The 21,337-nt window shown below is 49.3% G+C and overlaps 1 protein-coding gene across 1 annotated transcript in view; it reads right to left on the bottom strand.

Annotated features, from left to right (window-relative positions):
- The window catches only part of FAM155B (family with sequence similarity 155 member B), a 28,530-nt gene extending 7,466 nt beyond the window's left edge, over positions 1-21,064 (bottom strand). Inside the window, exon 1 of the mRNA XM_032255840.1 lies at positions 19,237-21,064. Coding sequence (XP_032111731.1) covers positions 19,237-20,097 — 861 coding nt within the window. The 5' untranslated portion in view covers positions 20,098-21,064. The remainder of the gene's footprint in view (positions 1-19,236) is intronic.
- Between the last annotated feature and the right edge of the window lie 273 nt (positions 21,065-21,337).

The raw sequence follows: 21,337 nt of genomic DNA, 5'->3' as shown, positions 1-21,337 counted from the left end.
TCCTTAATTAGACGACCTCCCCACTCAGTCCCCACATCCCCAGCCAGAGTCACCATGACAACAAGTGGGTGAGCAGATTGTTTGGGGAGGACACCAGGCCTGTGGGTGGTAAGGCAGGAACAGGCAAGGAGCTAATGAGGGGAATGGAGGAAGAAGAGTGATGCAGGGCTCAGAGGTAATCCAATTCCTTAGCTCCACAGAAGGCCAGGGAGGCCATTGTTATCCCTCATGCCTCAGAGGTGGCCTGGGGTCCTTCTCAGGTGAAAGATATGGCTCTCTGTGTTTGTTACAGCTTGGGCAACAAGACTGCCTTAGACTTTGCAGCCCTGTTTCTAAGATGGACCTAGATAGCTTGTCCTGTCTCATCAGTGTTAGGACTGAGGGAGGGGTTGACAGGGGGAGGTTGTTTAGTCATTCACAGGGGTCTGGGCACTTGTCTACAAGGATGGAGGAAAGCCAGGAGGGCCCGGCTTAGGAGAACTGTGGGGCTTGCTGGAGGCAAGGCATGCAGGGAAAGTGTAGAAATGTCTTAGAACCAGGTAACAGTCAGCTGGGAGAATCCTGGAGCTCTTTTGTTTTCCAGTATCTCAACTATGGCTGCATATCACAATCACTCAGAGAGAGCTTCCAAAAAATACTACTGTCTGGGCTGGGTGCGGTGGCTCATGCCGGTAATCCCAGCACTTTGGGAGGCTGAAGCTGGTGGATCACTTGAGTCCAGGAGTTCGACACTAACCTGGGCAACATGGTGAAATCCTGTCTCTACAAAAAACATTACTGTGCGTAGTGTTGCACACCTGGGATCCTACCTATTTAGGGCACTCAGGTGGGAAGGTCACCTTTGCCTGGGAGGCAGAGGTTGCACTGAGCTGAGATCATGCCATTGCACTCCAACCTGGGTGACAGAGTGAGACTGTCTCAAAAAAAGAAAAAAAAAAAAAACTCCTCTCTGGCTCACATTATGCCCAGATCAACTAAGTCAGAATCCTTATGGATGGAGCTACACATCTGTAGTTTTTCAAAATACCTCAGGCAATTTTAGTATGCAGCCAGGGTTGAGAACCATTGATTTGGTCCTACTTCATCATTTCACAAATGGGAAAACTGAGGCCTAGGAAGAAAGGAAGGACTTGTCTACTGATGCATAAAATAGTGGCAGAGAAAGGAACTGGAAACCTGGTTTCCCACCTCCAACTCCAGGGTTCTTCCTACTGAACAATCCTACCAGTAACAATGAATCAAAATTTGAGAGGCAAGACACAGGGCGTGGTGAGAGGAGGAGAGCTGAGAGAACCAGGCCTGCTCTGGCGTGTTAGGCTCTTCAAACTCCAGCCCTGGCAGAAGAGGCTTTCCAATTATGTCCTATCCTCTGAGCTTAACCACCCTGAACCCTTGAGTTGGCAGCGGGAGATGGGTGGGGTGGGAAGCATTGACCTGGCAGTGCCCTCCTTTCCCCACCTCAGTCGGGCCACCGCTGGGCTCAATCAAGTTCTGGCTGCTACAGCCCAGTTGCTATGGGAACTGGGAGGGGAAGGAAGCAGGAAATAACTAGAGGGAACACCAATTAACCCAAAAAGGAAGCTGGGAAGTCTGTCCCATCCCTCCTCCCAGCTGGACTGCAGAGCACTCCTGAAATGGGAGGGGCAAGATGAGAGGGATCACTACCCCTCCTGGGCTCTGCAGTTGCCAGTCTGGGGAGGACCCAGAGAGCCTCACTGTCCAGCTCTCAGGCTTGCAGCGCTGGCTAGAGCATCCTCATCCCTAATTATCCTCTAAAAAGGAGACTCTTACACCCCAAAGGCAGGGCTCAGGGTCAGAGGGTTTAGAAAAGTGGAGGTCATCCCAAGCTCCTTGGTTTTGGGGCTGAAAAGCCCTCCAAGGAGGAGAGCTTCAGTTCCCAGTATTCTTCCTAGATTCTAACTTGCTTCCATCCCTGGTGTCTATTTGCCCATCCAAATCTTCCCTATAGGCTTTCTCTCCAGGGCTGCTTGTCTTCCATGTACCCCTGGTGCCCTTGGCCAGCAGCTGGAGCTGCAGCCACAGAACCTGTGGAGGCAAAGCAGCAATGTGAGCTGCACATGGGGATGAAATCCACTGTCCACAGACACCACGGTACACTCCGCCCCCAGATTTTACCCAAAGAGAAACTGAGGCCCAAAGAAGAGGGTTGGCTTAGCCAAGTCAGAGGCATGTAAGAAATCAACTATAAACCAGGATTAGAAGGGAGGCAACTTGATAGCTGACCTGATGCCTCTTTGCACTGCAGCCATCAGCACACATAGAAGTGTGTGAGGGACCCCTCCAGTGGGGTCTGAAAAGAGCGAAGTGCTGCTAGTCCTGACTCTGGGCTTTCAAAGAGTTGGATCAGAACAGGGTTAGGTCAAAGTCAGTCTCCTCAACCAGAGGAAGGAAATCATGGACATAACTCTGCGGACAGTAGTTCATTGGGATTGGTAGAATCAGACGGGGATTAGAGGCATTAAAGGGCAAATCCAGGTGGATGATAGGGCTCTACTTAAGTGGCTGTAAAAATAAGCAACAGCTGTCCTCCTTTTCAGACTGAGCAGTCATGAGTCAAAGTGGCCTGACCTGGTCTGAAGGAAAGGCAGGGGAAATGGCTGGAGAGGAGGGTGAGAACCTAGAGCCAGTGCAGTTCCAGAAAGCTCTCACACCACCAAGCCTCTTGGGCCATCTGCTCAAAGGCCAGTGGCTGGATGGGCCCAGCCTGGACAGGGTTGGTCCAATGGAGAAACAGCGTCCCTAATATAGGAGCAGCTCTGAAGGGGCCTAGATGATCCATGTCAATCAGGTGAGCAGAGGAGTCAGGTTCATGACTGTTCCAGAACAGAAAGGACCATGAGACCCATCACAACACTGCCCTATCTGCTGTTGGAATTTCCACTCCAATATCACTGCCAAGTGCTTATCCAGCTTCTGATTATAAGCCTTGTCACAGGGGGGTCATGCTGTCCTAGAGTAGCCCCTATCTTCAGACAACTCTAGCAGTTACAGAAGTTCTTCCTTCTTTTGAACTAATTTCTCCTTGTGGCTTCACTCATGGCTGTCACTAGCTCTTCCCGTGCCATATGGAACAGCTACCTTCCCATCCCCCATGCCAACCCTGCAGGTATTTGTAGACTTCTCTGAATCTGGTTTTCTCATTATTTGTCCATGCAAACATTCCTTGAACATCTTCTGAGTGCCTGCCACTGTGCTGGGAACTACAGATAATAGAGATGAGTAAGACAAGATTCCTGTCTTCAAGGAGCAGGGGAGAAACTATATGAATCAATCATTTTAAGTCACTATGATCGATAGCACAGACAGTCCCCAACTTATGATGGCTCAACTTACACTTTTTCAATTTTACCACAGTGAGAAGGCAATATGTATTCAGTGGAAATACTTCAAGTACCCATACAACTATTCTGTTTTTCACTTTCAGTACAGTATTCAATAAATTACATGACATATTCAACACTTTAATATAAAATGCACTTTGTGCTAGATGATTTTGCCTAATTGTAGGATACTATAAGTGTTCTGAGCACGTTTGAGGTAGGCTAGGCTAAGCTATGGTAGTTTAGGTGTATTAAATGCATTTTCAACTTATGATATTATCAACTTACAATGGATTTATCAGGAGCATTGTAAGTCGAGAAGCAACTGTATCTCCTTGGTAGCATTAAGGGTGGAGTGATCAACTGTGTTTTGAGGGCTGAAGGACAGGAAAACATCTCCATGTGGGAGATGCTTGAGTTAGGAACTGAAAAAAAAATGAGTAGAAGGTAACTAGGTGGAATAAGGAAAGAATAAGTGCACTTTGAACAAAGAAATGAGCAGGCATAAAGGCCTGGAAGTGTGAAATAGTACTAAGTTAGACACTGTAAGAAGTTTAGAATAGTTACAGGGCACAGAGTGGGACACAATGGGAGATGAGGTTGCAGAGGAAGGCCATGACCATGGCTAGGATATGCTCTGGAAGCTGACAAGGGGCTGGGCTTCATCCTATAAGCAATGGTTTTAAATAATTGCTTACTTAAAGGTCACTTGCCACTCCCATGACTAACTTTTCAGACTTTTGTGTGAAGTGTGGACAATGGAATATAAGCATCAACTGGAGGCATGGAGATCAGTTATGAGACAATTCCAACAGTCTGAGTGAGAGGGTATGAGGACCTCAAATAAAGCAATAGCAGCAGAATTGAGAAACAGGGAGGAGGGGGTGGATGTGAGAAGAGATGTTAAGGAGGTGGAATCACCAAGATTACTTAAGGATGTGGGAAATGAGAGAGAGGGAAAGATCCAGGATGATGACCAAGCTTCTGGCTTGGGTAGCTGGATGAATAGTAGTTTCATTTATTAAGGCAGAGAAAACAGGAGGCATAGAGTTGGGGGTGGAGAAGATAAGTTCAGTCGGGGTCATGTTAACTTTGAGGTATATGTGAGTCAGCCAGGTGGAAATGTTAAGCAGGCAGTTGGACACAGTAGTCAGCTCAGAAGGAGGGTCTGCATAAAGGTTTGGAAGTCATCAGGGATCAGGGAGTTAGTCATCAGGAACATAGTAGGACTACACTTTCCCACACCCTCTCAAGTTAGGCATGGCCATACAACTTGCTTTGGTCAATGAAGTGTGAGTTGAGGCGACATGAGTCACTTCTGGGGAGAAGCTTTAAGAGCAAATGTATGATTTGCCACATTCTCCTCCCTCTGATGCTGACTGTGGGAGCAGTGTTGTGTTGGATCTTCTACCATGCTGGGTCTTTGGTGACTAACATGAGCAAGATGTTCCCTGAAGATCTGTTTCAGACATGTATCATGGGAAAGAAGTAACCATTTGTTGTGCTAAACCTCAGATATTTGGGGGTTGTTTGCTACCAGAACACAGCCTAGCTCACCCTGACTGCTACAGCAACTGTGGAAGCCCAGAAAGTGGATGGCATTGCCTAGCGAGAGTAGATGGAGAGAGAAAGGGATCAACAGTAGATCCCTAGAAATACTAACATTTAAGGGGCAGATGGAGGAAGGGAATCAGATGAAGATGGAGGAGTGGCTCAACAGATTGGAGGAGAAACAGAAGAGAGGCATTCTGCCAATTATGGGAGAAGAGAATTTCAAACAATAGGTAGTGGCCAGCAAATAAGGATTTAGATGGGAACACACTGGTTTGGGGAATTAAAAGGCAGTCTCATTATGGTGAGAGCAGTTTCAGTGGAGCGGTGGGGGCAGAAACCAGCCTGCAGAAAATTGAAAAGGGAATAAAATTGAAGATAGCTATGTGTAGACTACTCTTTCAAGAAACCAAATATCCCCAATTTTTTTTCAACTATTTCAAAAGATGTGGTGGTTTCCAGTCCTCTCTTAGCCTGGTTGTTCGCATTCAGATGAGTCCCTGTATTTCCATGTCTTTGCAACTGCACACAATCCCCGGATAGGGTTTATCAACACAAAGTGAAGTAGAGGCATCAGCCCTCCTGTCCTAGAAACTGTTTTTGTTAATGCAGCCTAAGATCACATTTGCTCTTTGGGGGGCTGTATCACATTCTGGCAACACACGGGAAATGAAGAAGAGGAGGCCAGCCTGAGTGTGAGACCAAAGGGATAGTCTATATCAAAGTCTTAACACAGTGCCTTCTGGTAAGACATCTCTATAAATTTAACACTCATGAGACTGTAGATTCACCGAGGACAGATTGTATCTTACTCATCTGCCCACTGTCCTTGGGGTCTCATATGGAGCTGGGTATACAAGTGGAGGAGGTATACACGTGGAGGTACTTGCCAAGTACTCAAAAATCAAACCTCTAGCAACTAGAGCAAGGTGAAGAGCTCCAAGAACAAAAGTGAAAATAGTGGGTTATGAAAGTGTTTGAGATTTTATAGCTCTGATAAAGAAATTTTGAATGTATCAGCAAAAAAATGAGAAAACTAAGCAAACAGAAAACAAGGGGCAATTATTTACTCTATGCAAACAAGTTAACCAAGGAAGGAAAGATAATCACAGTATTCTACATGACTCAGCTGTGAACAATATTTACAATTCTAGTAATGTAAACATGGAATATTGTTAAAACCAGAAATTTTGATTTGTCAATATTGAGTGTATGGCGGGGGGAAGCATGTGTGTATGTTAAGTGCTGGTGGGAGTAAAAGAGGTAAGTCTTCCTCTAATCACATTTTAAAAGTCAACAGATATTTAAAAGAGAAAAATTGGAAAATAGAATATTGACATGGCATTTAGAAATGTGGAGGTAAATATCAGAAGAAAATAGCTAAAAGAGTTGGAAGTATTTAATTCTGAAGAGTTATGCTCAGGGGTGGAGTAGAGGGCTGTTGTTTTAATGATAAGCATTGAGATCTATGTATGTCATTTAACAGATATTTTATATATAGAATTTAAAAGCTTTATGAGCTACATGGATACATATAAATGAGATACATATACACACAGGTGTATATATGTATATATGTGAATATCTATCTATATCTGTGTATATACACAAATATTTAAAACAGAAAAAATAAGAAATAGCAATATTAGCATACCATTTAGAAATATGGAGGTAAATATCAGAACAAACAGTCAGAGTGTCTCAAGTGTCTGACTGTGATGAGTGAGGCTTGGGGGGTGTGTGTGTATACATATATATATGTGTGTGTATATATATAGCTTGTACATTCTTTTTTTTTTTTTTTCCGCTTTTTTTGAGATGGAGTCTCGCTCTTGTTACCCAGGCTGGAGTGCAATGGCGCGATCTCGGCTCACCGCAACCTCCACCTCCGGGGTTCAGGCAATTCTCCTGCCTCAGCCTCCTGAGTAGCTGGGATTACAGGCACGCACCACCATGCCCAGCTAATTTTTTTGTATTTTTAGTAGAGACGGGGTTTCACCATGTTAACCAGGATGGTCTCGATCTCTTGACCTCGTGATCCACCCGCCTCGGCCTCCCAAAGTGCTGGGATTACAGGCTTGAGCCACCGCGCCCGGCGCTTGTACATTCTTTTAAAGTTATGAACATACAGTACTTTGATAAAGTGAATTTTAAATTAAAAAAAAAAAACTGCTTTGCAGTCACGAACCTCAAAAACAACAAAACAAAATCCCCAAGACTTGATCTGACTAACCTCACCAGACTCAGCCCACACTGCCCTGCTGCAGAGCCCCAGGCCCTGCACTGCCCTGCCCTGGATCATCTATTCCATTATCACCGTCTGGACCATGGTAAGCTTATCAGGCCAACAGAGCTAATGAGGGGTCCCATAGGCACATCGAGGACTAAGATGAGAGGAGGGGAGCTTTGGGAGCTTCTGTGCACAATGGTTGTACAGATCACAGGAATTTGCCAGTGTGACAGTGACAGCCATAGGTTCCCTTGAGCTGCACACACTTCCCCTTCCCAGGCACACTTGTTTACCACATATAGCCATACCTGGGCCCAAGCCCAGGAAGCAATCTCCAGCCTTCTGCAGGGATCACCACGAAACCAGGTCCCTGCCCATGCTTTACTTCCTCCTCCAAATGCTGTGCCTTGTCAGAAAGATGAGAGGCTGGAGAGAACAGAGACATGATCAAAGATGACTGTCGGCTGTGCTTGGTCTTTAGTGATGAGGTAAATCAAGGGCTTTGGAGCCTTTCCACCTCCCTCTCTGACTCTTTCCACCCCCCATCTAAGCATGTCCTTGTGCCTTCCCTCACTAGAATCGAATCCCTCCACTTGCCTTCTGGCTCCTCATCCCCTACTCGTAAGTAGCCCACCCCAGTGTTGTCAATCTCAATTAGGTATTAAGCAGTCATTAGGTTAAACATACCTCATTGAGAGAATAATAATAGCTACTACTTATTAAGTGCTTACTATATGCCAGGTTCTGTTCTAATCACCTGACCCTGACATTTATTAACTCATTGAAACCTCACAATCATCCCCTGAGGTAGAGATAGATCTTTACAGATGAGGACAGGGAAGACCAAAGAGTTTAAATAACTTGTCCAAGGTCCACAGCCAATAATAATAATGGGGGCTAGCATGTCTTGAGCACTTTCTATCTCACAGACACTGTACTCTTAAGAGATTAGCATGTTTCATGTCACTTAAGCCTCATAATGATAGTATTTCTTAGTTCCAAAGGTGAGAAAAGTGAGGTTCCAATAGAGACTAAAAAATGCATTCAAGTTGTCAACAGCTATTCTACAAAGATGACAGATTTTGAAATGGAATTTGAAGCCAGGTTTACCTGGACTTCTGTGTCCAAGCTCTTATATTCATATTGCCCTTGGGATGGTCCCTTCAATTCACTACCACCACTGAAGCCTGTGACTCAAACAAATCTTATTTTGACATAATTTCACATCAAACTAGGGAGAGATTTGTAGGTCTGGATGGGAGGGGTGACTCTGTAAAATCAGTCTATGTAGTCCATTCTCCATATGAGTGGTGTTTTCTTTGTAAGTAGATGTGGGGGAATAGCATTTGGATACTAGGTGCAACAAATTATTATTTCCATTCCACAATCAAAGTATTCCTTTCTCTTTTTCCTCAACACACACACACACGCCCACGGACATGCACATGCACACACACACACGCACACACCCTGGTAGACGGAGGTGTTAAAAAAGAGGAAAACACTGCTTTGCTTCTTCTGTGCCCACCAGCTTCCTACCCAGAGCCCAAGGCTCACTATTCCTGTTTTAATATTTGGCAATTGATGAAGGGAAGGCAGCTGTCTCCAGAAGAAAGATTTTCTTGCTTCAGGATGCGAGTAGTCCTGTCCCAGGTCCTACCATCTGGGGACTTCTGGAGTAGCCTTGCCCTGGAAGACTCCAACGCCAGAGTCCATTCCTTCAGAAAAGTCTCAGGGCAGCTACGCACTCCACTTTGTCCCCAACTCCTTTTCCCCGGCATATTCCACAAATTCTCTTCATTGAGAAGCCTCTGCACCAGTTAGACAGAAAGTTAGTCAGAGTTGGGTTCAGATTCTGGCTCTGCCACCAACTAGCTGTGTGAATTTGGACAAGTTACCACCTGTAGGGAGATAAGGACTCAGCCACTAATTATCTGGTGACTGTGAGGAAGGTACTTTTCCTTCCTGGTACTCAATTTGGATCCAAGAAGTTGATGCCTAGAGAGTAAGGAAATATAGTGGGAAGACAGGGTCAAACACCTTTAAACTCAAACAGTCATGAAGTCCAACCCCTAGGTCTGCTTATACTGGTTATAAAACCCTCAGGCACATTACTGGACTTCCCTGATCCACACTTTCTTCATCTGTATGACGGAGATAATAAAAGTATCTGCCCTTACTTTTCTGTAAAGGGTGCCTGTGAAGCAACTAGCACAAAGCTTTACAACTGGTCCTGGGCCTTTACCACACAAATCTTTACCAATAGTATAATTACACTAGCAAAGACTGGGCAGTACTGTTGTCTGCTGGCATTCAAATCTCTGGATCTGACCTGGGTTCATATCCCAGCTCCAACTCTTACTAGTTTAGATGACCTTAAGCTTGCCACTTAACCTCTCTGAGTCTGTCTTCTCCTCTGTAAAATGGGAATACTATATATCTGTACTTCATAAGGCAGATGTAAAAATTAAGTAAGATAAAGGACATAAAGTATCCGGGATAGTTCTCTTCCTTTCCATTCCCTCCTTTCAGCTCTATGGTGCAAACAACAAATGAAAAAAATCTGCCACAAATGTGACTGGAAAAAGGCTAATATCACTAATACATATAAAAAGCATATGCAAATCAATAAGAAAAACACAAAACATGAAAAGATAATTCACAAAACAGGCAACACAAATGGACTATAACCAGAAAAATAAATGTGCGACCTAAGGAATGCAAGTGAAAAGCCAGTGCTGTACCATTTTTCAGCTACCAGATTAGTAAAGCTTTTAAAGACATGATAGCCAATACTGGAAAAGTGTGCAGCATTAGTCTAACACTTTTGGTGAGGGTATAAACTGGAATAACCTAGTGATTTGAAAGAAAGTTGGTAATGTATGTCAAGAGCCTCAAAAAGGTTAATATTCTTTGATTCTATAAGTCTAGCTCTGAAACTTCATCTTACAGAATTAATGTCTCTGCTCCTATTTGTATGCAAAAGGAAAGAAAAAAGTAATTTTGTGTGTAGATGTTTATGTAAGCCTGGACAGAGGGGTGGAAGAACACACTCCATATTGTTAACATCAAGGACCTCAGGGTAGTGAGTTGGGAGGGGAGCTAATAGGAGGATCATTAATGTTTTCTTCATAAACCTCTGCATTGTTAGATTTGGTACAATAAGCATGCATTATTTTGTGATTTTAAAAGTTCAGCAAAGTATAGAAATAAGAAAAAATGACTGAGATAGCATTTATTAGCAAAAAAAATCAGTTCTGAAATATTTATGAACAAAGATTATCATCACAGCATTATTTATAATAGTAAAATGTTGGAAGTAACATAAATATCAATAGGGGACTAGTTAAGTAAATTACATTACATTCACATGATGGAATATTGTACACTTATCAAGAATGATATTCATAAATACTTAATTACATGAAAAGATAGTGTAACAAATTTAAAAGAACAGGGTAAAAAATAGTAAGATTTCAACTACATTAAAGTATATAGTCACCCATATCAAGATGGTTATTATAGAAAACACTTCAGAAAATAACAAGTGTTGACAGGATGTGGAGAAACTGGAACTCTTGTGTATTGCTGGCATATATGTAAAATGGTGCAGAATGTATAACATAAAATGTAATATAATGTAAAATGGTACAGCCATTGTGGAAGACAGGATGGCAGTTCCTCAAAAAGTTAAACATAGAATTGCCAAATGCAATTCTACTCCTAGGTATTAATATAAACCCAAAAGAAATGAAAGCAGAGACTCAAAGGATACCCGTACACCAATGTTCATAGCAGCATTATTTACAATAGCCAAAAAGTGGAAATAACCCAAATGCCCACCAACAATGAATGGATAAACAAACTGCGGCATAGACATACAATGGACTATTACTCAGCCATAGAAAGGAATGAAGTACTGATGCATACTGCAACATGGATGAACCTTGAACACATCATGCTAAATGAAATAAGCTGGACACAAAAGGACAAAAGTGTATGATTCCACTTATATGAAGTACCTACTCAAATTCCTGGAGACAGAAAGTAGAATAATGGTTACCAGGAGCTGGAAGGAAGAATGGGGTGTTATTGGGGGGTTTTTTTGTGTTTGTGCTTTTTTTAAGATGGAGTTTCACTCTGTCACCCAGGCTGGAGTGCAGGGGTGGGATCTCGGCTCACGGCAACCTCCGTCTCCCGGGCTCAAGCCATCCTCATGTCTCAGCTTCCCGAGTAGTTGGGATTACAGGTGCACACCACCACGCCCGATTAAGTTTTGTATTTTTAGTAGAGCTGGGGTTTTGCCATGTTGGCCAGGCTGGTCTTGAACTCCTGACCTCAGGTGATCTGCTCAGCTTGGCCTCCCAAAGTGCTGAGATTACAGGCATGAGCCATCACGCCCAGCCAGCAGTTATTGTTCAATGGGCACAGGGTTTCTGTTTGGGAGGATAAAAACGTTTTAGAAATGAATGATGGTGACGGTGTACAATACTGCAAATGTGCCTAATTCCACTGAATTGTACACTTAAAAATGGTTGAAATGGTAAATTTTATGTTATGTATATTTTATCACAGTTAAAAAAAAAAGAACACTAAGTGCTCTGGGACTTTTTTCCTTTTATACTTCTACTTTCCAAAATTTCTCAAATACTTTTTTGGTTAACTGGAATAAAGGATATTATTAGAAGATTCTGAGACTACAATAATTCTGAGGGATTACCTTGGTTAGAAGTTTTAATGAGTACAACACTACACAGACAAGTTCACCTTTCACAGATCAGCCAGATAGCCATGCTATCTTCTTAAAACCAAGTAAGACAGGGAACATCGGTAACACCCACCACCATCAAATGTCCCTTTTCCGGTAGAACTTGGTGGGTTGGCACTTCCTTCAATCCCCAAGAACAGACTAGGTGTTCAAGGTTAGGGGCTCACCAAAACCCTTGTATGGGAACTGGGGATCCAAAGCCTAGGCCAGGCCTCAGCGGACTCTGGGGCAACAAAGTCTTACTGCAGTCGTTTTCCCTTCCACCTCCACCAGCATGTGCAAGGATATGGAGAAACTGCACATGCTAAAGTGCAGTGGATGTGGAGGCCAGGGTCTCAGGCCTGCATTTGGCCTGCTTAGGGACTAACTTAGGTTAATATTCTTCACCTTCTCCCTTCTTGCTCTGTTTGATCCCTCCAGCAGACTGGGGCTGAGAAAATAATAGAGATACCTTCCCTCCAGGTGAGAGGAGCCCAGGTCCTCCGTCTCCTTTGAAGTTCTTTCCTCACACCCATTCTCTTGTTGCTATTCCAGGAGGGTACCAGTGATTGTCACTGGGTCCAAGGACGAGAGACTGGGATATTGAACATAGAGGATGTTGGTGGGTCCTCATTTTGAATCTGTGCCACTCCAGGGGACCTGTAAGCTGCCAATAGCCTCCCTGCCAGTCAGCCCAGCTTCTCAGCCCAGCCCCTCAGTAGCCAGTTGGGCACTACCTCTGACAGCTGGAGGAGATTATTAGCATTTACTTCATGCATCTGTGCACTGGAGAAAGAACAGACAGACCTAGGTTTGTATGCCAGCCCTTTTGCTATGTGGCCTGGGTAGGTCATTTCACCTCATTGAGCCTCAGTTGTCTCACTTGTAAAATGGGGATCATGATAGTGCCTTCCTGCTAGGATGATTGCCAGGATTAAATGAGTTCATGAACATATATAAAGCCCCTGGCATCTCCTAGGCACTCAAAGGCTCACAATTTTCTTCTTTCCTTCCCCTTTCTTAGCTCTTTCATCTTTGCAGCCAGTTGGCCTCATCTTCTGGCCCATAGACTTGTGGCTCAGGTTTCAGCTCCTTTCTCCAGAATGCATTCGAGCAGGAGCTTTGGCCCTGCCAGTCCCTGTCACTCCGTAGTAGCTCCTTCCCTCTCCAGAGCCAGCTGCAGCTTGCCTGGTGCCCTTGCTCTCCCCTCTAAGCACCTAAGTGGCTCACAGTTTTAAAAATTCAGGCTCTTCCGAACCCACTCTTATGCCCAGGGAGAAAAGGCCGCTCCAGCATCCCTGGCCTCTTGCACACACTCTCATCTGTGTGCCTGTAATCACAGCAAATGCAAACATACCCATGCCCCAGAGACCACCCAGGTGAGCATCGGAGAATGGTGCTTACAGGAGTCCAGATTTGTCCACACCCCCAGAAGCAGGGGTCACCCGTAGCTTTCAGCTAACATTAGCAGCTGGAATCCACATGTGGCTGACAAATGAGCTGGGGAGGGCAGGTTTGATGCCCAGTCTGCATGGGCACACAGCAGGTAAATAGCCTCAGAGGGTGGGGGCACAGAATAACTGCCCCAAATGAGAAGTTTTTCTAGGACAAAGTCCTGCCTCTGAGTCTGGGGTGTCAGCCTATGTCCCCACCCACATGTAGAAGAGTGGTTATACCCTTTCCTTAGAGTACTGACATTTCCAGAGGGGGCGAGCATGCACCCGCATGGCTTAGAAGCACCCTCTCATGCTTACGATATGTTCGGAGATTCTTGACCCTCCTTTGATCTTGGTTCTACACACTGTCTTCCCTTTCCTCACTCCTACCTTCACCATATTCAGCAGACTCTTCCAGCCACACCATGATAGTGGGTAGAAGGCTGCTAGGCTCCCTTTCTCCACCTAACTCCCCCAACCCCCACCTTCAGGAGATACCAGTGTATCCTTCCTGGAGGTTCCCGTTGCTATGGTGACTGTAGTAGTCAGGCACCAGCCTGAGGGAAGGATGGGAAGTAGCCATGAAGAAGACTGGGGGATGTGTGTCTGTGTGAATGTGTGTCTGTGTGTGCATGCACACATGCACATGTCTACCCTGAATTAAGTAAGGAGAGAAGGGAGGTGGGAGAAAGATAGCAGAGAGGGAGAGGGGGGAGGCAGGAGGAAAGAGGTCAGGAGAGAGGACCAGAAGATGAATGGGAGGAAGAAAAGGGATGGGAAGAAGGGAGGTGACATGTTAGTGGGGTATGAGTGATGCAAGGCACAAGGGGCATGCAGGCCAGAAGAGGGTGTGGGATCTTGGAGTAAAGGTTTGGGGGGGGTGTCAGCTGGGAGATGGGAATAGGGAGAGTAATGTGGAATGTGAGGGGCTGACTGTTGAGAGGAGAGAGGTGGGGAGTGAGGTCCAGTGTTGGTGTGGAAGGAGTTGGAGGTAACAGTCAGGAGGGGCAGGGGTTGGAGGAGTGTAGGTAGAGGAATAAGGGTTAGAGAGTAAGGTGTGGGTGTGGCTTGGGAAGAGCCTAGGGTGATAAGTAGAAGATTGGGAAGGTTGTGGGGTCACTGGCAAGTGGATAGGCATGTCAGGTGTAAGCTAAGATGTGGGAGGAACATGGGGGTTGGAGTGGGGGCGGGTCAGGGAAGGGGAGAGAGGTCTGGAGAGGTGTGAGCAGCATGAGGCCACTTTCCCACTCCTAGTATTAATTCACTGTGTCCTTGTCCTAGCTACAAACATCACCTCCTCTCTGTCCCTGCTCCAGGATTCCTAGTTCCTGCTCCTTCCCAGAACCCCATGCTTATATTCCTTGGTAATGAGATGAGCTTCTGTGGATCTGGAGGCCTGTCCCCAAGGACAGGCTTTGCCATGGCTCCCAGGAGGCTGCTTATTGACTGCCTGCCCCTTCCTTCACCCCCAAACAGGGACTAGGGCAACTCTCTGGCCCCAAGAGCCCTGGATCAGGGAGGCTGCCTGTGGGGCACTACTCACTGACTGCAAGCCTGTGTGATGATAACAGAGATCACTGACCAACTTAGGGCTCCTGTCCTTTACCCAGTGCCCTGAGCTCCCTGCTCTCAGCACCCCTCATACCCAGTGATAGCAAGGAGTCCTACTTGGCAGGAAAGCTGTGGCAGGTAGGAGGAGAGAGGAAGGCAGTGAGGCAGAAACAGCTGCCAGCCAGAGTGGAGGAATAGCAGGGCCCCAGCGGGTATGGGCAGAAGGCAAGGCCCTGGCTCTGGCAGCCCCCCACCCTCTCTCTTTGTGTGGGTGTTTGGACCAACCTCCTTCCCTAGCCCTCCCCATCCACTGCTGCTGTTCAAGGAGCAAGCTTTGCTTACAGGCCTAAAATCCAGGCTGAAATAGACCTCAAAGGTCACCTGGTCCAACTCTGCTCATAATCTGGTGTTAGAGTTGCCTCCATGGCATTTTCCCCAGGGGTCCACCTGTATCGGGCCAAACACTTCCTGGGAGCAGGAGCTCACTTGCTCCTAAGGCACTCTGTTCCTTCTTTGAAAGGAGGAAACTGAGCAACTCTGATATGCCAGGTCTAGGTACTGCACAGACGTTTCCCATTAATAACAACCTCACAGGGCTGTTACAATGAATTAGCTCCATTTTATAGGTAAGAAAGGTGAGGCTCGGAGAGTTGAGGTCCTTAGCTCAACGTTACACAGGTAATAAATAAAGGAGCTAGGTTTGAACCTAGGACTTTCTAACTACAAAAGCCCTTTGGAGCCACTCAGGTCATGCTTCTTCTTTTATACCATGTCAGCTCTTCTGAGGAGTGAAGTCAGACAGCGTATCTGTCCAAGTCTCCTCTTCTCTAGGTGAAACGGCTCCTTCAACTCTCTCCAGAAGAACATAGGTTCCTGCCTCCTTCTCAGCCCAGTGTGAGACCCAAAACCAGACATACTCTCTGCCAGGTGGGTTTGGGTCAGTCTGGAATACAGCAGAACTATCACATCCTTCCCTGGCACTCACCGTTACTAATGTAACCCTATGGCTGGTGAGAGAGCTAAGAACTGTCCCTCCCTTGGGCCTCTATTCCCTCTTAGATCAATAGCTATGAGAGGAAAAAGCCAGGATTTTGCCCCCATCTCCATCACTACTCCCATTCTGAAAGTTCTGAAGAGAGAGCAGGAAAGAGACAGGGGTGGGGGAAGAGGCTATCAGAAAGGCAGGAGCATGGCAGAACTGGGAGGATGGAGAGCCATAAAGGAGTGAGGTGGTTGTCCAGTAACCCTAGTTAGGGCCAAGAGAGTGGGGGTGGGGGTTGGGGAAAATAGGGCTTGGGGAATGCACAGGAAGATAAGAGAGAGGTAAGGCACGACCCCGGGAGTTTGGAGAAGCCAGGGCTGGGAAAGGCATCGGCCTACCTAAGTTAACGTTGCCCTGCTGTGCGACAGGAAGTCAGTCGCACATTAAGAAAATGTTGCAGCTGGTACTAAATTGGGAGGTGTCACAGGCAGCAGCGAGGACAGGTATGATTCGTGGGGCCCTGTGTGGCCTGAAGCAGGGGCACATATTGCAAAGACAGAGAACAGGGTTTCTGGGGCCACCCAGGGACGAGCTAACTGATGCACTCAGGACAGGGCCCTGGGGGCAGGGGGTTACCTGGCTCTGGAACAGATGCTCCCAACTTGGTTTCCAGAAGTAGAGAAAGCCTCTTCATCCTGACCTGGGGCTGTGGGTTCTATACTTGGAAGAAGCTCTGAGGGTGGGGCATCATCTCCCAGGGATCCCACTTGGGATGGGGACTGGACAGGAGGGTTTGAAGCCCAAGAATGGGCTTGGGGAAAGTCAAGGAAGGCCTGCCAGGGAGGTGGGGTGAGGGACTGAGGAGAGAGGAGCCTACAGGAAGGAGGGTAGCAGGGCTGTCTTTTCCCTTAGTGCTCATCATACAGCTGAATTCAAGAGCCAGGTGGGTCTGGCCTCAGTTGAGGGAAAGAGCATTGGAAGAGGGGTGGGAAAGGCCAGAAGAGAGCTGTGGACCTGGCACTGCCCTTCTGCAAGCACGGCAGGCAGCGAGAGAGCAGGCGGAGTTTGCTGGTTTGCTGGAGAGAGACCGACAAGAAGACAAAGGAAAGGAGGGGGGGCTATCAGGAACTTGATGGAAGGCCAGGGCAAAAGCATGAGCTTGGCACCAAATCACGTGGGCTGGAGTCCTGGCACTCCTACTCATTAAACGGGCAACCCGTTTAATCCCTTGCACCCGCATTTCCTCATCTGTAAAATGGGCGTAATGGTGCTAGTATCAGCAACCTCCTTGATCTCATAACATATACGAGAGGGGCAGAAAACTAAGCATTACATTAATGTCAGATGTTATATTCTCATTACAAAATGCTATCAGCACTGTCTTCCCACAAAAGACCCAGGATGTGGGCAGAGCAAGGATGATGATCCCTGTTTTACAAATGAGGAAATGAAAGCTTGCAGAGGTGAAGTGACTTGCCCAAGGTCACACCACTAACAAGAGATAGAGGTGATAAGGCCTCCCAAATCAGAGAGATCAGATGTCTTTCTCCTACGTCACATTGCTTCGTAAAAACAATCAACATGAGAGATTTGTATTTTACTTCAGGTCCAGACAGAAATTGGAGTCAACTACAACATGGAGAAAACCCCATGGGGAAGTTGTGGTGTGCCTCTCATTCACACTGGCGATTGAGGGAAAACAAAACAAAACAAAACATGGGCCACGGGATTGAAGGGAGGGCCACAAGACAGACATCCTTGATTCCATCTGCTTGTGGACCTTGTCTCTCTGCTCCCACTGAGTGTATGTGTCCGTGACTGACATAGAGGATATGTGTCTCTATCTCTATACGACAAAATGTGTCCTTCTTCATGTGACAGTACTTCTGCCTACGTCTCTGACACCATGGGGAGATGTGCGTGTGTGTGATATGGCATCTGCTTCTATCACACTGTTTGTGGGTGTGACGACCTCTCTGCATGTCTGTGTGACTTTGCTTGGGGCGGTGGTGATGTTGTATGGCAGTCTGTGCGTGTCTATCTGTCTGTACACCTTTAAGAAATGGAATATCTCATTTGGTAGTGCGAGTGAGGCAGTGAGTCAGCTGAGGCTGAGGGAGGCGGGAGGGAAACTGCTAGGTTACGAGAGCAGGAAAAAGGAGAAGGAGAAAGTGAAGTCAGGAGTGAGGAACTACCCCTTTCCTCCCCAACCCTCTGCCCCCAATCCCTATGGAACCTGCCAAAAGCATGGAAGCCCTGCAGAAGTCCACAAGGGCCATGTTAGATAGAAAAGGGCAGTTTCTACCCCTCCCCAAAGTCTTGGAGGGAGATAAGCTAGGCTAGAAAGCAACTGTCTCACTCTCCAGCTCTTGGCCCCAGCTCGAGTATGTGAGGCCATTACCCCTCCCAGTCTCCTTGTCATTTGACCCTTTGACCTTGCTGTTCTCTTTCCTCCCAAAGGCTGGTCACCTGGCCAGGCTGGGCGAGCAGAGCAGTAGCATCAGGTCCCAGATGTTTGCATCCCTCACCTACCTAACTGTCCAGAACAAGCCCGCTGAGGGTCAAGAAGTTTCCCAACATTCAGCTCTTCCCTAGGCAGGCCCGTTCTGCAGCTGCCTCACCTCTCCTCTAGACGCCTATCCCCAGCAGCCAGAAAGGCAGTTTTCCCTCCACTGCCACCCTCGGGTGCTGGGAAGACACTGGTAGTTTTGAATGAGAATGCACCAACCTTCAGTGGCCTTCCCACCAGTCGCTGCTCCCTGTTCCCAGCTCCTTCCTTTATCGGGGAGAAGAGCCTGCAGGTGCCTTCCTTGGGAGAAGACAGGCACCTCCTGGGCTCCACCTACCTCAGCTCTGGCCAGCTACCTCGGGTCACATAAGGTCAAGAGTGTGGTGTGTCCCACCACCGGGAGTGCTCCTCCTCTCACCCACTGGCAGAAGCCACAGGGTGAGGATTTGGTTGCCAAATATTCTTCCTCCCATCTTTGGCCTTCCTCCTGCACCAGCCAGTCCCAGGACTTTCAATTCCAGCCTCGGAAAGGAGGCGGGCATGGCTGGCTAAGGATGGAGGCTGGAAGAGCACAATCTCTCCTGCCATCCCATTGTAAGCCCAGGGCCCGTGGCCCCTCCCCCCTCGTGAGGGGGCGGGATGCCGGGAAGCCCCAGGCCTAAGGTGCCCAAATCCGGAATTAATAAAAGTTGGCCAGGTGGTTACCTGACCTGAATCCCTGAGGCCCCTTCACTAGGGAGGGTCCCAGGGTAGCACTGGTAGTGCTGCACCGGGCACGGTGGGAGTGGTGGTGTGGGTGGAAAGGGAAACTTCCTTTTTTTCTTCCAGTCCCACTGCCGCCACTGCCGCTGCCCAGGCAGCCGTGGTGGCTGAGGACGCCAGTCCTTACCTTACAGCCTTTCGTGCAGGACCGGATTGAGTACTCTTCCGCCTGTAAGTATTTATGCAGCACGAGGTCGAACTCATCATATTTTTCCTGAGCATGTCGGTCCAGCCGCTGATACGCCTCGATACAGTTGCTACACGCCTCCCAGGTCCCGGAGCCCGGGCTGGCCACCACCGCCAGCAGGTCCCCCAGCAGGGTATCCAGGCTACAGTCCAGGCTGTCAGGGCGGTCCATGCCCAGCAGCAAGTCCCAGACTGTGTAGGTGTCGCAAAAGGAGAGAGTGAAGTTCCGAAAGTGGCCTTTGAGCAAGTTTTTTTTGGCGGAGGGGAACTCGGCCGGGGCACGGGAAGGGGAGTCAGGGGGCCGCAGAGGCGGGGCTGGGGTAGTGGGTTCGAAAAGTCTCTGCAAAGATTGCAATTTGGTGCATGCTGCGTCCAGCCCCGTGGGCTCTGGGACGCCACCGCAGACCGGCCGGGAGCCGGCGGCGGGGGCGGCTTTGGTCAGGTTGCTGTATCTGGGGCCGCAGGTGCCCGGGGGCGCGCTGGGCTCGCCGGGCGGCGGCAGTGGCAGCGGCAGCATCGCGCGAGGAGGCACCCGCTGCCGCTCCCGGCCGGCCCCCCAGGGCGGCCGCATGCCACTGCTCAGCTCCCTGGCCCGGGGCCGGGCCCCCGCGCACAGCCACAGATGGTCAGCGAGAAGCACGGTGAAGAAGAGCAGGGACGCCAGGGACAGTCGCCATCGCTGCGCCCGCTCGGAGTCGGCGCAAGGTTTGTCACTCGGCCTGGGAGCCCAGCAGCAGCAGCAGCAGCAGATAGTCAGCGCGGCGGCGTCTTTCCCGGGCCACATCCAAGCGCCCCTGAACATATTTCAGGGGGGTCCGGGCTGGAGGGAGTAGGCAGGCGCGAGGCCGGACGGCCGTCTCGGGGGGGGCGGGCTGCGCGCCGCTCCGCGCTCTTCGGCGCCGTCCAGGCTCTACCTCGGGGGCTGCATGGTAAGGCAGGCAGGCCGGCCGGCCGGAGACCCCGCTCAGGCCGGAGTCGCCGGGCGCTCTCGTGCAGTCTCCACGCCGCTCCCGCGCTCCCTCGCTCTCAGCCCGGGCGCTGCCGCCCGGCCGGCTAGGCGCTGCCTGGCGTCCCGGCGGGGGGCGGTGCGGGGCACTGGGGCGGTGGCGGCTGCGGCGGCGGCGCCGCACTCCTCATAGTGTCGGGCCCCTCAGCTGCCCTCCGCTTCGCGCCACTTCACTCCGCGCGGGCAGCCGCCGGGCTTGCACTCCAAACCGGCCGTCTCGGTTCGGCGCAGCTCTGCACCCCTCAGCGCCGCCGCGCGGGCCCCGCCGCCGCGCTCCGCTCCGCTCCGCTCCCTTCGCCCCGCGCCGCTCTGCTCCCGCCCGTCCGCCTGCTGCCCGCTCCTCGCCGTTCCCTGCCTCGCTCGCACCCTCTTAGGCCCGCCGGCCAGTCCACTGCCGGGCCCTTCGGTCTTCGCTGGCGCTCCGGGTGTTCGCCGGAGCCAGTCCTGAGCTGGCTCCGCTCTGGCTCGGCACCCGCTGCTCCTGGAGTTCCGGCTCGGGCGGGCCACCTGGCTCCCGGCAGCGCCACAGGCGCCGGACGCGGACACCGGGCTTTACTTAGTGCGCCTCTAGCTTCCGCCTCTCGTTCGCACCGCTGTGGCGGCAGCCTAGCGGCACGGCCCCTTGGCTCCCGCTGGCCATGCCCCCTCAGTCTGTCGCCATCTTCCGCTGTGCGGAGAACACCTTGAGAGCCCGTGTGCAAGTGTGTTTGGTGGGGAGCGGGGCGGAGAAAGAGGCACGGAGAGGAGGAGGGAGCGGGACTGGGGCCCCGACTGCGCCTGCGCCTCAGGACTTCCCCCCCCCCACCCCACCCAACCCCAGCCCCCTCTGGCCGCAGACGGTGCTGTTTGGGGATGTTTCCAGTCCACCCCCAACTCCATTCACTTCAGCGCCTCCGTTCATCCGCCCGCCACCCCGCGTGCACACGCCACACGCTAAGTCCCAGGCCCCAGCGCTCCCCCTCCCCCACTAACCCGGGCGCCCACCTTCCTCCCCAAGGCCATCCCTCACTCCCCCGAGGGCTAGGGACTTCTGAGG

This window comes from Sapajus apella, unplaced genomic scaffold (genome assembly GCF_009761245.1).
Source record: "Sapajus apella isolate SASKATOON/1434 unplaced genomic scaffold, GSC_monkey_1.0 scaffold91, whole genome shotgun sequence".
NCBI classification, from domain to species: domain Eukaryota; kingdom Metazoa; phylum Chordata; class Mammalia; order Primates; family Cebidae; genus Sapajus; species Sapajus apella.
The sequence above is the reverse complement of the archived record's forward strand: the minus strand, read 5'-3'. Positions and strand labels throughout refer to the sequence as shown.